This window comes from Cydia amplana, chromosome 21, assembly GCF_948474715.1.
Source record: "Cydia amplana chromosome 21, ilCydAmpl1.1, whole genome shotgun sequence".
In the NCBI taxonomy this organism is placed as follows: domain Eukaryota; kingdom Metazoa; phylum Arthropoda; class Insecta; order Lepidoptera; family Tortricidae; genus Cydia; species Cydia amplana.
In genome coordinates, this window is record NC_086089.1 from 1179877 (window position 1) to 1198012 (window position 18136).

The 18136-nt window shown below is 37.6% G+C and overlaps 2 protein-coding genes across 3 annotated transcripts in view; one reads left to right on the forward strand and one right to left on the reverse strand.

Annotated features, from left to right (window-relative positions):
* Positions 1-18136, reverse strand: part of LOC134658021 (dipeptidyl aminopeptidase-like protein 6) — a 205773-nt gene that overhangs the window by 72310 nt on the left and 115327 nt on the right. Inside the window, exon 3 of one of the 2 annotated variants that reach the window (XM_063513622.1) lies at positions 15669-15879. In XM_063513622.1, the coding sequence (XP_063369692.1) occupies positions 15669-15879 (211 nt within the window). Of the gene's footprint in view, positions 1-15668; positions 15883-18136 lie in introns of both variants that reach the window. The other variant, XM_063513621.1, reaches the window with a different exon arrangement.
* The window catches only part of LOC134658032 (trypsin-5-like), a 93579-nt gene that overhangs the window by 30091 nt on the left and 45352 nt on the right, over positions 1-18136 (forward strand). The window lies entirely within an intron of this gene.

Sequence of the window (18136 nt, forward strand, 5' to 3'; positions counted from 1 at the left end):
CTGATACATAAGTAATCTACATAAAATTTTCTACATTAAATATTCTGTACACTTTTTCGCTGGGATCAATATTTAAAAAAATATTTATGGGAGAAAGTTAATTATAATCAATTGTTAATATTTTTTGTAAATAACTCGTAAACGATGGCCTGTAGCAAAAAATGTTCTGATACATAAGTAATCTACATAAAATTTTCTACATTAAATATTCTGTACACTTTTTCGCTGGGATCAATATTTAAAAAAATATTTAAGGGAGAAAGTTAATTATAATCAATTGTTAATATTTTTTGTAAATAACTCGTAAACGGTGGCCTGTAGCAAAAACTGTTCTGATACATAAGTAATCTACATAAATTTTCTACATTAAATATTCTGTACACTTTTTCGCTGGGATCAGTATTTAAAAAAATATTTAAGTGAGAAAGTTAATTATAATCAATTGTTAATATTTTTTGTTAATAACTCGTAAACGGTGGCCTGTAGCAAAAAATGTTCCGAAACATAAGTAATCTACATCCAATTTTCTACATTAAATATTCTATAAAAAAATTCGGTAGGTTCAATGTTTAAAAAAAATATTTAAGGGAGAAAGTTAATGGGGAAGTTAGTGCACTGAGTTGTCCCTTTTGTCCCAGGCGATGCCGCTTGACACAATTGTTCCTTTGATCATACTTAATTGATGTGAAGCCTTAACCTGGATATTAACTTTTGGCTTACCCCCAAAAAGGGAGAGGAGAAAAGTGGTTCCGGCTGTACACTGCGCTCTGTTTGATATAAAGCCGCAATCCGATGATTGATTGACATAATTGTTCTCCCAGGAGGTTCGTGGGGTATTTGTCTTTGGTACGGTCGTATAGAGAGCGGCTGGGTGACCTCCAGAAAATTCCGACTTTTGGTCTACCGCTTCCGGTCAGAAAAATGTTTGACGGCCCGGCCAAACGGTCGGACCTAGGTGGGGGGGGTGCTCGACCAAATGTCATAGAGGTACCCTGGCAGTTTTTGACGCCGCCATTTTTTTGTCAAAATGGCAGACTTTTATTTTTTATTTTTTCAAGTTTGTCCTAGCGCGCTGAAATTTTGGTCACGGAAACTTGGGGTCCCCTAGATTATTTGTAAAATGTTTTAATTGCGGAAAAACTGGGCACTTTTATTTTGTATGGTAACTTTTAAACGGTGCGTGATAGGTGGGGGGTGCTCGACCAAATGTCATAGAGGGCCTCGAGGGAAATAAAACTGCATTGAAAAAAATTCAAAATGGCCGACTTTTTTTTAATTTTTTCAAGTTGGTCCGAGCGCTCCGAGATTTGGCATGGCAGGAGATAGAGGCCTCTAGATTCCTATAAATTTTTTTTTTTTTTTATAAAACCCAAGATGACGGAAAAAATGGTAATTTTTATTTTGTATGGCAGCTTTTAAACGGTGCGTGATGGGTGGGGGGTGCTCGACCAAATGTCATAGAGGGCCTCGAGAAAAATGGAACTGCATTTAAAAATTTTCAAAATGGCCTTTTTTTTTTTAAGTTAGTCCGAGCGCGCTGAGATTTGGATGCGACAAGCCTGGGGGCCCAAGAATACTATGTGAAAAATTTATTTGGAAAAGTCCAACATGGCGGCGGACACGGGCAAAAGTCAAATTTCCAAGTAGGTTAAGCGAGCCCGTAGGGCGAGCTTCAGGCTGGGAGGCCGAAGGCCGACCCCGCGGAGGGCCGTTAGGCCTGGAGCTTCACCCCGAGTGTCCAAGCGTGGCCTACCCCCAGTAATTTTAGGCGAGGCCGAAGGCCAAGCTGCGGGAATGACGAACCAAGCAAAATCCTATACAAAAACTGTGTTAAGCGAGCCCGAAGGGCGAGCTTCAGGCTGGGAGGCCGAAGGCCGACCCCGGCGGAGGGCCAAAGGCCCGGAGCCTTCACACCGACTCCCAAGCGTACAACCCCCAGTAATTTAAAGCGAGGCCGAAAACCGAGCTGCGTGAATGCAGCGCTTCCAAGCGTTCTACCAAGTCAACTGTCTTGATAAGCGAGCGTTGGCGAAGCGTCGAGGTTCGCGAAGGCCGAAGGCCGAGCTCCGCGTAGGGCCGAAGACCCGAAGCGTTACACGAGAGGGGGAAGTTGGAGCTTAAACACGACCCAATAGTAAAAGTGGCTTAGACAAGCGAAACGGCGGGCCGAAGGCCGTAGGCCTCCTGCCATGCCAAATCTCGGTGCGCTCGGAGCAACTTGAAATTTAAAAAAAAAAAAGTCGGCCAGTTTGATTTTTTTTCAATGCAGTTTTATTTCCCTCGAGGCCCTCTATGTTATTTGGTCGAGCACCCCCCACCTATCATCCATCGTTTAAAAGTTACCATACAAAATAAAAGTGCCCAGTTTTTCCGCAAATAAACATTTTACAAAAAAAAAATTTTTCATAGGAATCTAGGGGACCCCGACTTTTCGTGACCAAAATTTCGGCGCGCGAGGACAAACTTGAAAAAATAAAAAAATAAAGTCGGCCATTTTGAAAAAAAAAATGGCGGCGTCAAAATCTGCCAGGGTAAAATATGACATTTGGTCGAGCACCTCCCACCTAAATCCGACCGTTTGGCCGGGCCGTCAAACATTTTTCTGACCGGAAGCGGTAGACCAAAAGTCGGAATTTTATGGAGGTGACCCAGCCGCCCTCTATACGACCGTACCAAAGACAAATACCCCACGAACCTGCTTCTGGGAGAACAATTATGTCAATCAATCATCGGATTGCGGTTTTATATCAAACAGAGCGCAGTGTACAGCCGGAACCACTTTTCTCCTCTCCCTTTTTGGGGGGAAGCCAAAAGTTAATATCCAGGTTAAGACTTCAGATCAATTAAGTATGATCCAAGGAACAATTGTGTCAAGCGGCATCGCCTGGGACAAAAGGGACAACTCAGTGCACTAACTTCCCCATTAACTTTCTCCCTTAAATATTTTTTTAAATATTGAACCTACCGAATTTTTTATACAATATTTAATGTAGAAAATTGGATGTAGATTACTTATGTTTCAAAACATTTTTTACTACAGGCCACCGTTTACGAGTTATTAACAAAAAATATTAACAATTGATTATAATTAACTTTCTCCCTTTTATATTTTTTTAAATATTGATCCCAGCGAAAAAGTGTACAGAATATTTAATGTAGAAAATTTTATGTAGATTACTTATGTATCAGAACATTTTTCGCTACAGGCCACCGTTTACGAGTTATTTACAAAAAATATTAACAATTGATTATAATTAACTTTCTCCCTTAAATATTTTTTTAAATATTGATCCTAGCGAAAAAGCGTATAGAATATTTAATGTAGAAAATTTTATGAAGATTACTTATGTATCAGAACATTTTTGCTACAGGCCACCGTTTAAGAGTTAATTATAAAAAACTACAAAGGGACCTTTAAATCCAATTTAAGTTTTCTAACACAACATGACTTCATCAGTTCATCAGCGTCACATAACATAAATTTACCTCCGCATTGGATAGACAGCAACATTGAATGTTCCAGTATTCAAAGAAACTTAATTGCTAAATTGGGAATCAAAACAACTAAACATGTGCCAGAATCCCCAATTTTAAACTACTACGTTTTTTGCTTATCGATGTCAGTGTCGTAAGCGCCATCGGCAATAAAGTCCCTTTTCATAGATAATAGCACATTTGTTCACATCTTGAGTCCTATGCGACCGATCGGTTCGTGTGAGGTGTCGTTTGAAAGAGTATTAAATGTGCTATTATTGTTTCATAATAACTGTAGTCAATTACAAAATATTTTAAAATATTTGAGTTTTTACCGTGCATGGATGGCATAAGTAATGAAATGATTAACTATGCGTCTAACTCAATAAATTACAACTATACCGCAATTATTTTATTACAAAATATACGAGACATTTCATTAGCTTACCAAAAACATAATAGACCCCGAGCCAGGCGCAAATTTCGTCAGTCATCGCCTCCCGGGTGAAAACTCGTATACTGGTTAACGGCCATATATGATGAGCCCTCGTGGACGTCAGCTGCCGCTACGTTATGACTTGGTTATATAATATCATACACCATTAAAACTTATAGACCGCGAGCCACGAACAGGTTTCCATGACCAATTAACGGCTACGTATGATGAATCCTCGTGGACGTCAGCTGCCGCTCCGTTGGTGGGTTGAGGAATGGCAGCCACCGAAACATGTAAAAAAAATTGCGGTAAAGTTATAATTTATTGAGTTAGACGCATGTTTTGTCAGTACTTATGCCATCCATGCACGGTAAAAAATCATATATTTTACAATATTTTGTAAACGACTACAGTTATGACTACGGTTATTATGAAACAATAATACCACGTTTAATACTCTTTCAAACGACATCTCACACGAACCGATCGGTCCCATAGGAGAGCGTTCAAGTATTACGTAACGCAATTTTTGGACATTTTTGACCCCCCCTCCCCCCCATGTAACGCGCCGTAACGTTTTTCTGTAACCCCCCTAAAGGCCACAATTATGTTGCGTAAAGTACCGTAAAGTGGCGAAAAGTTCTGAAGGGTTAAAAAACAATGTTACGTAACGCGTAGTTTAAACCCCCCCTCCCGCCTTTGTAACGCATCGTAACGTTGTACAAGAACCCCCCCACCCCCAAATTCGTTACGTAATACTTGAACGCTCCCTAGGACTCAAGATGTGAACATATCAATGCTGGTCGGCCGCCCACTATCCCCCCTTTTTTTCGACACGTCCCCCCCTCCATAAACTAAAACCGGTCAATTCGTATTCTACAGACCACGAGGAACACATCCATACCAGTTTTAGGTATTTAGAAGAGATGTCGACGAAAATCGTGAAGGAGACGACTTTTGTTTAATTTACCTATAGACTATTATTATGCCACCTTTTCTCCAGAATAAAGGTGAATTTACAAGGGAAGTGACCGATGCAACTTATAAAATAGCTCGAGTCAGAATTCATGTCGAAAGAATAATGCAGCACTTAATAATTTATCAGATACTACATAAAATTCCTGTAAATGTATTTTATCATAAACTGAAATAAATGTCATATACTCAGAAAAAAACAGAGACCACCGACCGAGATCGAGAGGTAACAGGCACCTGCCGCGATAGCAGAGGACGCTGGTTCGATTCCAGCCTGGGGCACTAGAGGCTAGGGTCACTTTTTCTGAGTATATGACATTTATTTCAGTTTATAATTTATATAGTAGTGTGACTACTCAAAATAATAACAAATTAAAATATTTTCTAAAAATAATTTAATTTGTTCTAGTATGTTATTTTATCATATTGATGATATATTACATGTTTAACCCTTTAACCGCCAGAGTCTGATATATAAGACATTACATATCCAGCTCATCTCGCCACAGTCTGATGAATAAGATAAAGATCTGATTTGGTTTTTACAGCACATTTATAACTCCCGTAACTATGCCAACCTTACTCTGCGTGGTACAATTACTGTCGGTGGTGACACGAGCACGCTCGATCAAAAATTGCTGACGGTTAAAAGGTTAATTGTTGGGTACTAGTAAACCTGCAACCACCTATATTTTCAAACAAATAAAACAACAGTTATTTTTACAATATTTACATTATTTAAAAAGCTATTAAAACATTGCATTTTTATTTAAATTTGTTTTTATTTCACACATAAAACCTGTAAATATTATGTGACTTTTCATGCCTGAAGGACCCTTATGCACATGGAGCATAAGGAACCACAGGCATTGACCACCACATATTTATAACATGGGCCCGTGGACCTATGAAAATGTGTCAGTCAGGTTAGGGTTTAATATGTCCAAGCACTGGACTGATCAACATTTTTATAAGTCTAATGTACAGTCAAGTCAAGTACAATGGATTAAGGTTAAGAAATGCATACATATTTATGAACTCTACTGTACATACCATTAGTCATATTCCTTTATTTCAGTCACATGCATAAACTTACAGCTAAGGATGCCAAAACGCTTATGTGGTAGGGACAATACATACATCAGAATCAAACATAGTCTAAAGCTAAAGATTATTAAAACAAAACAAAAACAATCAAATAAGGTCAGGTTAATATTTAGGTATGCTAGGATTCTAAGATATAAAAATGTTGAGTTCCTTACTTACAGGCCTTCCAGCTAGGTATGCGTATTGCAAATTTTCACAAAGCGTGATACTGCAATATTCAGCTTTACTATACATATAAAAAAAACAGTAATAAACATTTTGAGTTAACAACATTTAAACATATTATTTTACTTAATACTACTACTACATACTACTATTTGAAAAGTTAATTACCTAACATTGTATTGATTATATTTTTTCTGTAAAACTACGCTTTGGCTGGTTTTTCTCACTCAAAGTTTGGTTTGTTCTTGTAGAATACAAGAGCCGTAGATAATGAGCGAAGTAAAATTATTCACTTATTAAAATTGCTGCTTTAATAAAGTCTTTGTCTCTGTCTACTCTTACTATACAACTACCTTTTGGTGAATATATAAAGAGATCATACATAGTCATACCAGTGACATACATTTGCACTTGGATTTGGGTATAAGTTAATATGGTTTGCTTCTTTTTAATTCTGGTTGATCATTCACAAACTGCGAATATTGCACATTATGACATTACATTTTTGTTTATCAAAATCTGCAATAGGTGGTTTTTACAACATACAGGACATTTAACTTCTACTAACACTGACACATTCATCGCATATAACAACACCATCTACACTAGTGCACAACCAAGGCTGATCTTTGCTAACAATCACTCCGACACAAGAAATTCTTAGTCTCCTCGCCGAGTACCACTCTTCAGACATTGATTGTTCTATTGGGTCACTACAGAATTTAAAAATGTCTTTATCTGCCAACGCAACATTTGCTTCATAAAAGTTTTTCTAATGTTTTTTCTATGACTAAAAAAAATTTTTCTATGACTTTTTAGTCTAGCTTCACTTTTGTACACATCAAACTCTTTTCTAAAAATACTAAAGTTTTCAAGACATGTAACACATTCTTCTTTTTTTTTATCAGTCTGTTCTACTAAATTTTCCGACAACCTTGCTAACGGAAATTTCAATATCTTCTGTACAATTTATTTCAGCAACTTCCAGTACACGTTTCAAGGCACAATCTTCCTTTAAATCTGTGACATCGAACTGAAAAGGTTCACACTTGTGTTTCTTTGATGTAGGATACATTTCGTGGAAGTATCTCCCTTTGGAATACTTTTCGTTCGTAAATTGTCGAACACTTGGCTTGCCCCATTTTTGTTCCTGGCTGGTTTAGGTGGAACTCTCTTCATGATTGATGTAGTAAATTAGTGCTGCAATGCTGCTTGAATTTGCCACTTTTGTTATAAACAATCGCATGTTACTCTAGTAACATGACGATTGATATTACGAATTAAGGCTGTCTTATACGCTGTCGCCGTCACAGAGGCTTGACGAACCACTCGGGCTTTGATTATGTAGCTCCTGTCGCCTTGCCAGATGTCTTGCACCTCCAGTACGTGCCGGTAACGACCAAATTTCATGGGTTATGGCACGAAAAACCCTGTTCCCGTCAGAAGCACGTTCATTTTAACTGAAAACCACAATGCTAATGTAATTGTCAATACAGCCGTCGTCCAAATATGTCGAATAATTATACTGTAATATCATTAGATTTCATTGAAATTATTACGATGTTTACTTACTTCACGTTTGAAAGTTTTCTGACAGAATATCTCAAAGTTGCGCTCGCTAGGACAGAGAGTCATACTATCTTTGTCTTACACTAGTACTATCACCCAAAAGAAAAGGATGAGTATAGTTTTTTTTGTTCCTATTTACTGATCTATACCTATATTCGATTTTTCAAAGATATCTTTGATACGTCAAATACGTAAAGGCGTATCCAGATTAGTCAATTTTTCACCAATCTGGAAGGGAAGGGAATCGAATCAGGAGGTGCGGACGCAAACGGCAATTTGGCTCACTGATTCGATTGCCCGATCAAATCAGGAGGTGCGGACACAAAAATGCCAATTTTCGAAGCTAGTATCTATGGAATGCTAGGATCTGTACGTACTTTTTACAATCTGATCAAATTCTCGTGTCGAATCAGGCCGTGCGGACGCAAATACCAATTTGATTCCCCGATCACATCAGCAGGTGCGGACACAAAAATGACAAATTTCATAGTAGAATGCAAATTGGTGATTTAATTTCTGTACGTGTGGACGCTAGGCAAGATAAGATTGGCCAAATATTTTCCTGAACAAATCGACTGATTTGATCAGTCCCGTCTGGATACCCACTAATTGGCCAATCTCATTTAGCATCCACACGTAGGTACACAAATTAAATCACCAATTTGCATTCCATAGATAATTACTGTGAAAATTGGCATTTTTGTGTCCGCACCTGCTTATTTGATCGGGGAATCAAATTGGTATTTGCGTCCGCTCGGCCTGATTCGATCGGAGAATTTTATCAGACTGGCGAAAAATTGACTAGTCTGGATACGCCTTTATGCATTACTTACCTTTTTAGGGTTCCGTAACCAAAGGGTAAAAACGGGACCCTATTACTAAGACTCCGCTGTCCGTCCGTCCGTCTGTCACCAGGCTGTATCTCACGAACCGTGATAGCTAGACAGTTGAAATTTTCACAGATGATGTATTTCTGTTGCCGCTATAACAACAAATACTAAAAACAGAATAAAATAAAGATTTAAGTGGGGCTCCCATACAACAAACGTGATTTTTGACCGAAGTTAAGCAACGTCGGGCGGGGTCAGTACTTGGATGGGTGACCGTTTTTTGCTTGTTTTGCTCTATTTTTAGGGTTCCGTAGCCAAATGGCAAAAAACGGAACCCTTATAGATTCGTCATGTCTGTCTGTCTGTCCGTCTGTTTGTCCGTCCGTATGTCACAGCCACTTTTCTCCGAAACTATAAGAACTATACTGTTGAAACTTGGTAAGTAGATGTATTCTGTGAACCGCATTAAGATTTTCACACAAAAATAGAAAAATAACAATTAATTTTTGGGGTTCCCCATACTTCGAACTGAAACTCAAAAATTTTTTTTTCATCAAACCCATACGTATGGGGTATCTATGGATAGGTCTTCAAAAATGATATTGAGGTTCCTAATATCATTTTTTTCTAAACTGAATAGTTTGCGCGAGAGACACTTCCAAAGTGGTAAAATGTGTGTCCCCCCCCCCCCCCTAACTTCTAAAATAAGAGAATGATAAAACTAAAAAAAATATATGATGTACATTACCATGTAAACTTCCACCGAAAATTGGTTTGAACGAGATCTAGCAAGTAGTTTTTTTTTTAATACGTCATAAATCGCCTAAATACGGAACCCTTCATGGGCGAGTCCGACTCGCACTTGGCCGCGTTGATGGTGCGGAACCCTCCGTGCGCGAGTCCAACTCGCACTTGTTACATATGTTGAGTATAATATTTGAGGTTGTCATGGTACCCAGTGTAAATAAATATGTCAATAAAAAAATAGAACTTTATCAAATATATTACAAATAGGTAAAAATACTTTTCTCCAATATGCTCGGAAATGTTCACCTTATTGTAGCAAAAATAGTACGGGAAGATCTTCGTTATTGTCAAACTCTAATTTAAAAAAATCAAACTATCGCTGTCCTTTTCTAGCGGACGGGAAGTAAAAAAACACTACAGTAATAACTTATTACTGTAGTGTTTTTTACTTTTTAAAAATAAAAAACGTAAACAGCCAATTATTATAGCCGCGAGCCGCGTCTACACGACCCGATCAGCTATCATTTCAAGCTATAGGATAGAGTGAGATAGTAAGCCTTTCATGTCTCGTTCTTACAAGACCGTTGTGCTCGTGTCTGATCGTGCGAATACTGCTTAATAAAATCAAAGATTATTTTTATATATTTTTTAAGGATCTAAATCCGTGTTAATATTAAAGCTTTTATAGTTTGTCAAAGGACTATCTCATTTCAAACATAGACAGAGAGAATCATACTATCTTTGTCTTACTCTAGTACTAGCACCCAAAAGAATAGGATGGGTATAGTTTTCCTGGTTCTTACTAACTGACAAATTGGTTTGACCAACTATATTGCACAATTATATTGAATGAACGAATATTGAATGGTACTGAATGGCCGAATAAGTTTGTGCCTTTAACTTTTAAAAATTAATTAGAGGGGAATTGTTTTTGACATTCTTGATGTGAAGGTTCGATTTGAGTGATGCTTGATGCTTAAATAATTATTATTTGAGCTTATTTCCTCGCATGTTTGGAGAAAAGCACTATATATGCCTCGGCAGGAATAGCAATTCGTGGATTCGTCTTCTTTGTCGGACTCCGCTTCGCGTCGTCCGACAAAATCGAAACTCATCCACGAATTGCTCTTTCCCGGCCTCTGCAATAATGTACTATAAATGTAATGTATCGTGTTACCGCGCGTCGGTAACATTAATATTATGTGACAGAAAAATGTATTACGAGTTATTAAAATTAGTAAGACATCGCTAATGCTATTATATTTATATTTTATATGAATGAATATATTTATATTTTTTTAATATCAAACATCCAAAAAAAATGCGTCAAATGAAACGAATTCAGTACGGGGTATGGTCGAAGCGCCATCTCACGAAATATATTATCAACATTGAGGCAAGACGAGAGCATGACGATAGTTGTCATTCCAACCCGTCACATGGCATTGATACAGAATCACACTTATTGCAACATTTGACACTACTAGAGACATCTGCTATACTTTTGGGAACTAAATATAAAGTCACGCTACTCAAAATGGCGATTGCGAGTCCTAATAGGTTAGTCCATGGTCACGTAGACTCCACCAAGTCGAATTCTACGAAGAACCATCGCGATTAGGCCCACGAAATATAACAAGTATGCGCAATCCAAGAGCGCACTTATACTGGTTTGACGGTGCAAGGATTCGAAGTGCCTGGTGTAAAAATGCCTCTGTACTGCGGCCATGATAATAAACTAAACAGAGGATTAGCCTTGCAGCGCAATTAAAATTTTCGTTTAATTTCAGCTGCGATTTGAATTAAGCTATGCTAAGCTATTCTTTGCCTATGTGGTTAGTACTTTCCATTAACGATCAATTTTAATAAGCTTAGTATTTAACGTGTTTATTAACTAATATGTACGTCGTTAATATACTTCTTGCGACAGCTACATCAAAAGGCATTAAAATACGAAAGAGGGTTTAACCCTTTAACCGCCAGAGATATATAAGACATTACATATCCAGCTCATTTCGCCACAGTCTGATAAATAAGACAAAGATCTGATTTGGTTTTTACAGCACATTTTATAACTCCCGTAACTATGCCAACCTTACTCTGCGTGGTACAATTACTGTCGATGGCGACACGAACACGCTCGTTCAAAAATTGCTGGCGGTTAAAAGGTAAACGGATTGAGTGGTCAACTAAATAACCATAGATCATAACTGATACCTATCTTGCCAACATTAATACGACATGTGTACATTACATGTCCCGAAATATTCCCAATTCAGTTATTGCGCCCACTGCCATAACAGACAAATAAAGATGGCGGACAATGGCCGCACTAATGCATTGTTTGGCTCACGACACGCCGCTATATCCGAATGTTTACCGGAGGAAACGCCACGATGTGTTCTTGTTTGTGATAGACACTAAATGAGGAGTTGAGCTATTACGTGCGGGTCGGTTGATGGCTGTTCTATGATATTTAACTTTGTTCCGTGTTGTGAAATGTTTATTACTTTTCCTAGAAGAATTTTGACTTCTTTTTCAACACCTAAAAAAGATAAGCTGGTCTTTATTTGACAGTAGATTATTGATAAATGCATGGAATATTATAGATTTTATTGAAAAGGTTGACTAATTAGAACAACACATTTAGTATACCCTAATTAAAAACCGACAGGAACTGATCGACAGGTGGTGTTTGTTGCGCATGTCGCATTGCAGTGCTTTGGGCTGAAAATAAACGTGACTAAAATTTCTTTTAGTTTCTGTAGGGAACCAAGGTACAGTAAGCAACAGAAGTTAATGCAGTGGTTCCTAACCTTTTCAGTCCGGTCACCCCTATGACTAACTAGAGAACCTGATTTTACCCCTCCTCCCAATGGTAATAAAAAATAAAACGTGTACGTTTGTTGTATTGTTATATTAGGTTAGCTTATTACCCCCGTAAAATACCAGTTTTACCCCCACGGGGGTAATTACCCCCAGGTTAGGAACCACTGAGTTAATGAAACGACGCAGAATAACTTACCCCAAGCTGTCAGATGAATTTATATAAATAATGGAGTGAACATAATAAGTTTTTATTGTATGATGCCATGAAAAAAACAGAAACTAGGCTACATTTGCAAGAGCACGCTCCAATTACAACTTTAAAAAGTTTAAAGTTGGTTCTATAGAAAAACATCACTATTAAAACATAGGTATCTAATAGTAATAATCGCTTATTTTGAGTTGTATGGTATGTACTGCTATGAGCTATGGTATTAGCAGTGTAAATTTAGTATAAAATAACTAGTGATATAGCCAAGGGATTAGATAAGCAAACTTTTTATCCAAAGTATATTTTCATTATTAAGATAATAATTAAAAACCCACTTGATGGTCATATCTTCCGTCGCGAATTTCATTTGTCATTCACAATGTATTTTCCATTCCAAAATGAATATAAATACACTAGAAAGTTAAATCACCAAGGATGTCATAAACTATATTCTGCACAGGAATGGGGTGCTAATAGCCCGTAAAAACGCCGTAAAACTGAGATAAGTGATGTATACAAGTCACCATAGCAACGAGGGAGTAAAATAAAAGCCCGTACTTTTATTTGTCATTTAAAGGGTCGTGCACCTTTAAAACCCTACCTTATAGTTGTCAAGACAAGTCTTTAGTCTATTCCCCAAAAAAGAATTGGTGCATACACGCAGTATCTTTTGGGCGATTTTACGATACTACGTGTAATGACCACTTAAAAAATATTGAATGAAATACAGTGTTGCCAACCTTATTTTAAATGTCATCTCTGACAAATAAGTGAACCATAGACATGTTTTTTTTTAATTTCATTCATTCGTTCATTCTTTTCCCGCCCGTACCCTCCGTTTTTGCTAGTTCTTGAATTAAAAATATTTGTTAAATTTGCAATTTTATTACTAAGTAAGTGCTTGGTCGTAGAAAAAGTATTGTATGCAACGTTGTTTAACTGAGTCAAAAAATACTCGTGGCGTCTTTATTAACAATTTTCGGCTTTGCCTTAAATTGTTACTCACGCCACTCGCCTTTTTTGACCTCTCTTAAACAACGGTTGCATAAAATACTATTTTACAACAATCATCTTCGTAACAATCTCAATGGGAGGATTAAATCGGAAAATGCAACAATTTTGAAAGATGTTCCAGTTCATAACTGATCCTATTAAAACATTGTAACTCATCATTTTCGTTAGCTAAAAAATTGATCCTAACATTTGAAGCAAATGACTGAAAAATTATTTAATTTTATACAAGATAAAATACATTTAAAAGAAATGTTTTAGGCGAATAAGAGAAGAGTTATAGTTTGTGAAATGACTGTGTCATTTCAAACATAGAGAGGATCATACTATCTTTGTCTTACAACACTAGTACTAGCACCCAAAAGAAAAGGATGAGTGTAGTTTTTTTGGTTCTTATTTACTGTCAAATTGGTTTGACCAACTATGTTTCAAAATCGAAGTCAGTTTGCATATACTTTTTATATCCCCGGCACCTACCTCCTGAAACGTAGCGACATATGCTCCAGACTCGAGGTTTCACCGTGCGCGACTCTTACACTAAAAGTCACTTAATACGCTCAAGTTGTGTCTAGTCTGAAGAGCACTAGGGCACTAGGACTGGAAAACTTTCGGTAAAGAAAACCCGAAGAAAAATTTCTTGAGCTCTTAAATTGCGAATCAAATTTGAACCTTGAGCTATTAAGTCATGGTCGAGATTCAAATGTACGTTTGTATGATGCAAGTGTGAAAAAGTCGCTTCGAATTATTTCAGTCTCAAAGAAACGAGAACTGTAAAAGTTCCTTTGAAGTTCGCAGACGCAGTGCTAAAGTTTTGTGAGATAGAAACATTACAATTGTTTATTGCCGTCTGATTACGTGAACGACGTCAGTTTAGAAGCAATTATCGTCTTTATGAGTCGTTTGACAGCCTATTTAATTAGTACATACCACTGTCTTAGACGTCATTACTAGTACAAAGCAACTCTAGTTATTAGACTTTGAAAACGTTATATCATACTGGTGGATCAACTAATTCTTGTAGAATAGTTTGTTAGAAGAACGGTCTACTTATTTACATGTTTACATGCTTCTGCTTGCATTACTGCTAATACACGTAACATTATGACAAGAAAAAGTTGATTCACCCACCTACATAATTAAGTTACAAATAATTTATCTGCTTATGCTTGTCTTGCTCAATGATATCTAAGAAGGCGTCAAATACGAATATCACATTGTATATGACATTGTATGGGTGCACTATTCATGTTTGTATATGTTTAGTGGTTGATACCTTAAGTTTTCTTCAATTATTAAACTTAGTAAGAACGTAGTTCATATAAATTTATTTTCTAAGTTCAAACATAAGAATGATCAGCCTTGAGTTTAAGGAGTTAGCGAGATCTCTGATGGAGGCGAAAACTACTAATATGACAATAATATCAGTGCAACATGATGTTGCAAAAGAGATGAAATCCGAATATATAAAGTTAAAATCATACTTTTAAAACCCGAATCCGTGTTGAGCACTTCATTTCGTATTCGAATCACGTTTGTGTCATGTTTTCACGCTCGTCAAAACAAAATGAGAATTCGGAAAATTCATTCATTGATATTCGTTAAACGTACATACTCCTGTCATGTTGAAATGAGTTTGCATTAGTTAAATCAAGTAAAGCTTCTTCAGACGGGTCTGATTAAATATGTATTTGTATTGTATTACGTAGACAATATAATCGATATTCCTTTTATCTTGATTGATGTTTACAATCGCTGTCATAGAACAATTACTTATTAGTCTTATTACGAAATACGGAGTTTTAGTCACTATCTCGACAAATAGCTTCCAAAATATTAATTGTCTTTGGTGCGGGGATGCCTATGCCACTGTCTTATTATGCTTAATAGCAGGATAATTTTATTAATACCGGAGGAATAGAAAAAACGGGGGGAGGCCTTTGTCCAGCACTGGGACACAGCAGGCTCTAAATAATTAAATACACACTGGTTTGCTGAGCATTGGTGGTCCGTATGTCCTTGAATTTGGGGGTACGATCGATTTAACTGTGCATAAACATGTTCTGATGGCAAGTCGTATGACAAATATCAACCCGAAATCGCATTACCTCATCCACCCTTTCAAATACACGTTCTTGACAATAGGCGTACTTTAACTAACTTCCGCATCTTAAGTGGGTTATACACAGCTAATCAAAGCGATGCATCTAAGTCATCACCAGAAATTAGATTGGCATATCCTAAACTTTTAGATCCAGAAACCACATTTGTAATAACTGAGTTGCGCGCCGAAATGAAACTGACTTAATAATAGACTCACCAGAGATCCACGTCCCATTCCACCTAACAGGCACCAGTTCGTCGCTGAGCAGGTCCTGTATGCGGAGCCGGCGGCCCTTGATCCTGGGCCCCTCGTCGGGCGGCGTCAGCAGCACCACGGACGTGACGATCAGCGCCAGGACGGCCACAATCACCAGCAGCGCGATGAGGATGCCGCGCCAGTTGCGCTGCGTGGCGTTGCCCACCACCAGCTTCTGGAACGATGGGGGAACGATCAGAACTAAGGATTTTTAGTTTGTTACGGCAATGCTGCAAAACGAGGCAGCTAAAATCAGTCCAAAAACCACCACTTTATAAAAGAACTAGCGACCCGCCCCGGCTTCGCACGGGTTCACAAATTATACATAAACCACTCTTGAACCACTCTATTAAAAAAACGCATCAAAATCCATGCGTAGTTTTAGAGATCTAAGCATACAGGCAGACAGACAGACAGCGAGAAGCGACTTCGTTTTATACTATGTAGTGATACATTCTTTCCGAGGTTTCATGTAAGTCTTCTTGGTAAACTGGTTTGGTTACGTCAAAACAAATTAAAAAAGTCAAGGTATGAAACACCGTGACTGTGAAGAACGAGTTTTTCAGATTGTCATTATGTCAATCAATCCGGACAAAACGAACTAATGGTCCTTTCTCTCCGCCTGACCTTAAAATGTACATGTACATGATTGAGTACCGATTTCAAATATCCTGAAAGGTATCTTTTACAATTAAGGAAAGAGATGCAATACATATATTTAGGCAATACGAATCTCCGTATTTCGATGCTAAATATTACACAAATTTGTGGGTTTTGTTTAATCTGTTGAATGCGATAATTCAAATTTCACACAGGTTCAAAATTCTGCTCATTCACATGAATCCTCTCTGCCGTCCAATTTTGAGCTCTAATCCATTCATTTGCAGTCCTATTATATTCATTTTTAAACGCCCCAAACGTTTGTTTATCCAAGCGAATATCAATCACGCCGTTATTGATCAGAGCAGCGCCCGAAAGGGTGGCGGTCTATACAAAAATCCCATTGTTCGAAGTATGATAAATTGAGAGTTTATCGACTTTGTGGTAAATAACGCTCAAAGCGGGTTTATTCTGCATATCTTAAATTGAAAGATAAGTTGAAGTCGAGTAAGATTAATTTCTTTGAAAACTTTTTGTGAAAACTTTACAGTTTAGTGGCAGTAAATAACAACATTGGAAATGCAAATAACACTTAGTCATCGGGCGCAACTTCATTGCAGCTTTGATTGTAACGATTTGACCAAATTTGGGGTTCTGGGCTTGAACAATAAGTGATACATAAAAAACAGGCTGCTTAAAATAATAGTACATTATTGTCGAGGTTCGGAAGTAGCTACTTGCAGGCTGAGGATTCGTTTTAAACGGACGACTTTGGGAGTCCGTTTAATTGAATCCGAAGCCAGCAAGTACCTTCCAGCCGAGTCATATATGTATAGAGCTTTTCTCAAAAATGGTGCAATAAATAGAAATATTTTACAGAAGCAACGTTCTAATTTTCACAGGAAAAAGTAAAACCATTAAAAAGATTTGCTTGCCGCCTTTCAAAAAAAAGAAGTGTATTTTTCTGCTGAAAATACCCCAACGTATTTGAGACACCTAAATAGTCGCGGTACCAACATTATAATAATAAGTGCTGATCATCGGTTTGGCTGTTTAATGGACCTAAGCCTTCATTGGATATGGCCATTTAAAGTTTTAAAAAGTTTGGAACTCGTTAAATAATGCAATTTGTATGCAACATTGCAGTCCCGAAATCGAGACTGCAATGTTTTTAACTTTTTAATTTTTTGAATGACCATAAACTACGCACTTTGCGACTTATTTTTTAACCGGCAACGTCGGCTTTGCCGTCCATTTTTGAGAAAAGTAAAAAACCATACAGTTTTTGGTGTCGTGATTGTGACGCTGTCTCCAAGACAATAATGACAGCTAAAAGTGCAGCCTAAAACATGCATATTTGCTAACAACATAAATACACTGTCGGCACAGCGGTATATTTCACTTATAAATATAAAATGCCATTGCAGATTCCGTCCTGAGAGCTCGCTGGTTTTATTGGTAAGCAATAAATATAAATCCGATTTGCGGCGTGAGACGTGACGAGACCCGGGGACCTAGCCAAGATGACAATCGTTTGCAGAAAGCGAAACGAAACGCTATAGCGTCACTCTTCCATATGAATGCGATAGAGACAGATAGCACTTCGTTGCCTTTCTCTGCGAACGATTGTCATCTTGGTTAGGCCCCCCGGTACTCGCACGTGGAATTAACGGTTAATGTCGTCATTAAACGTGGGACGAGGCGACCCGGAAAACGGCTAGGAGGTCGTTGAAGGCGTTTCTTCCAGGCCCTCTATTATACGGGCGTGGAAAGGGTTTAACACGTGTGATGTCATTTGACACAGTGCCAACGGCCAAAATGGAAAAGTT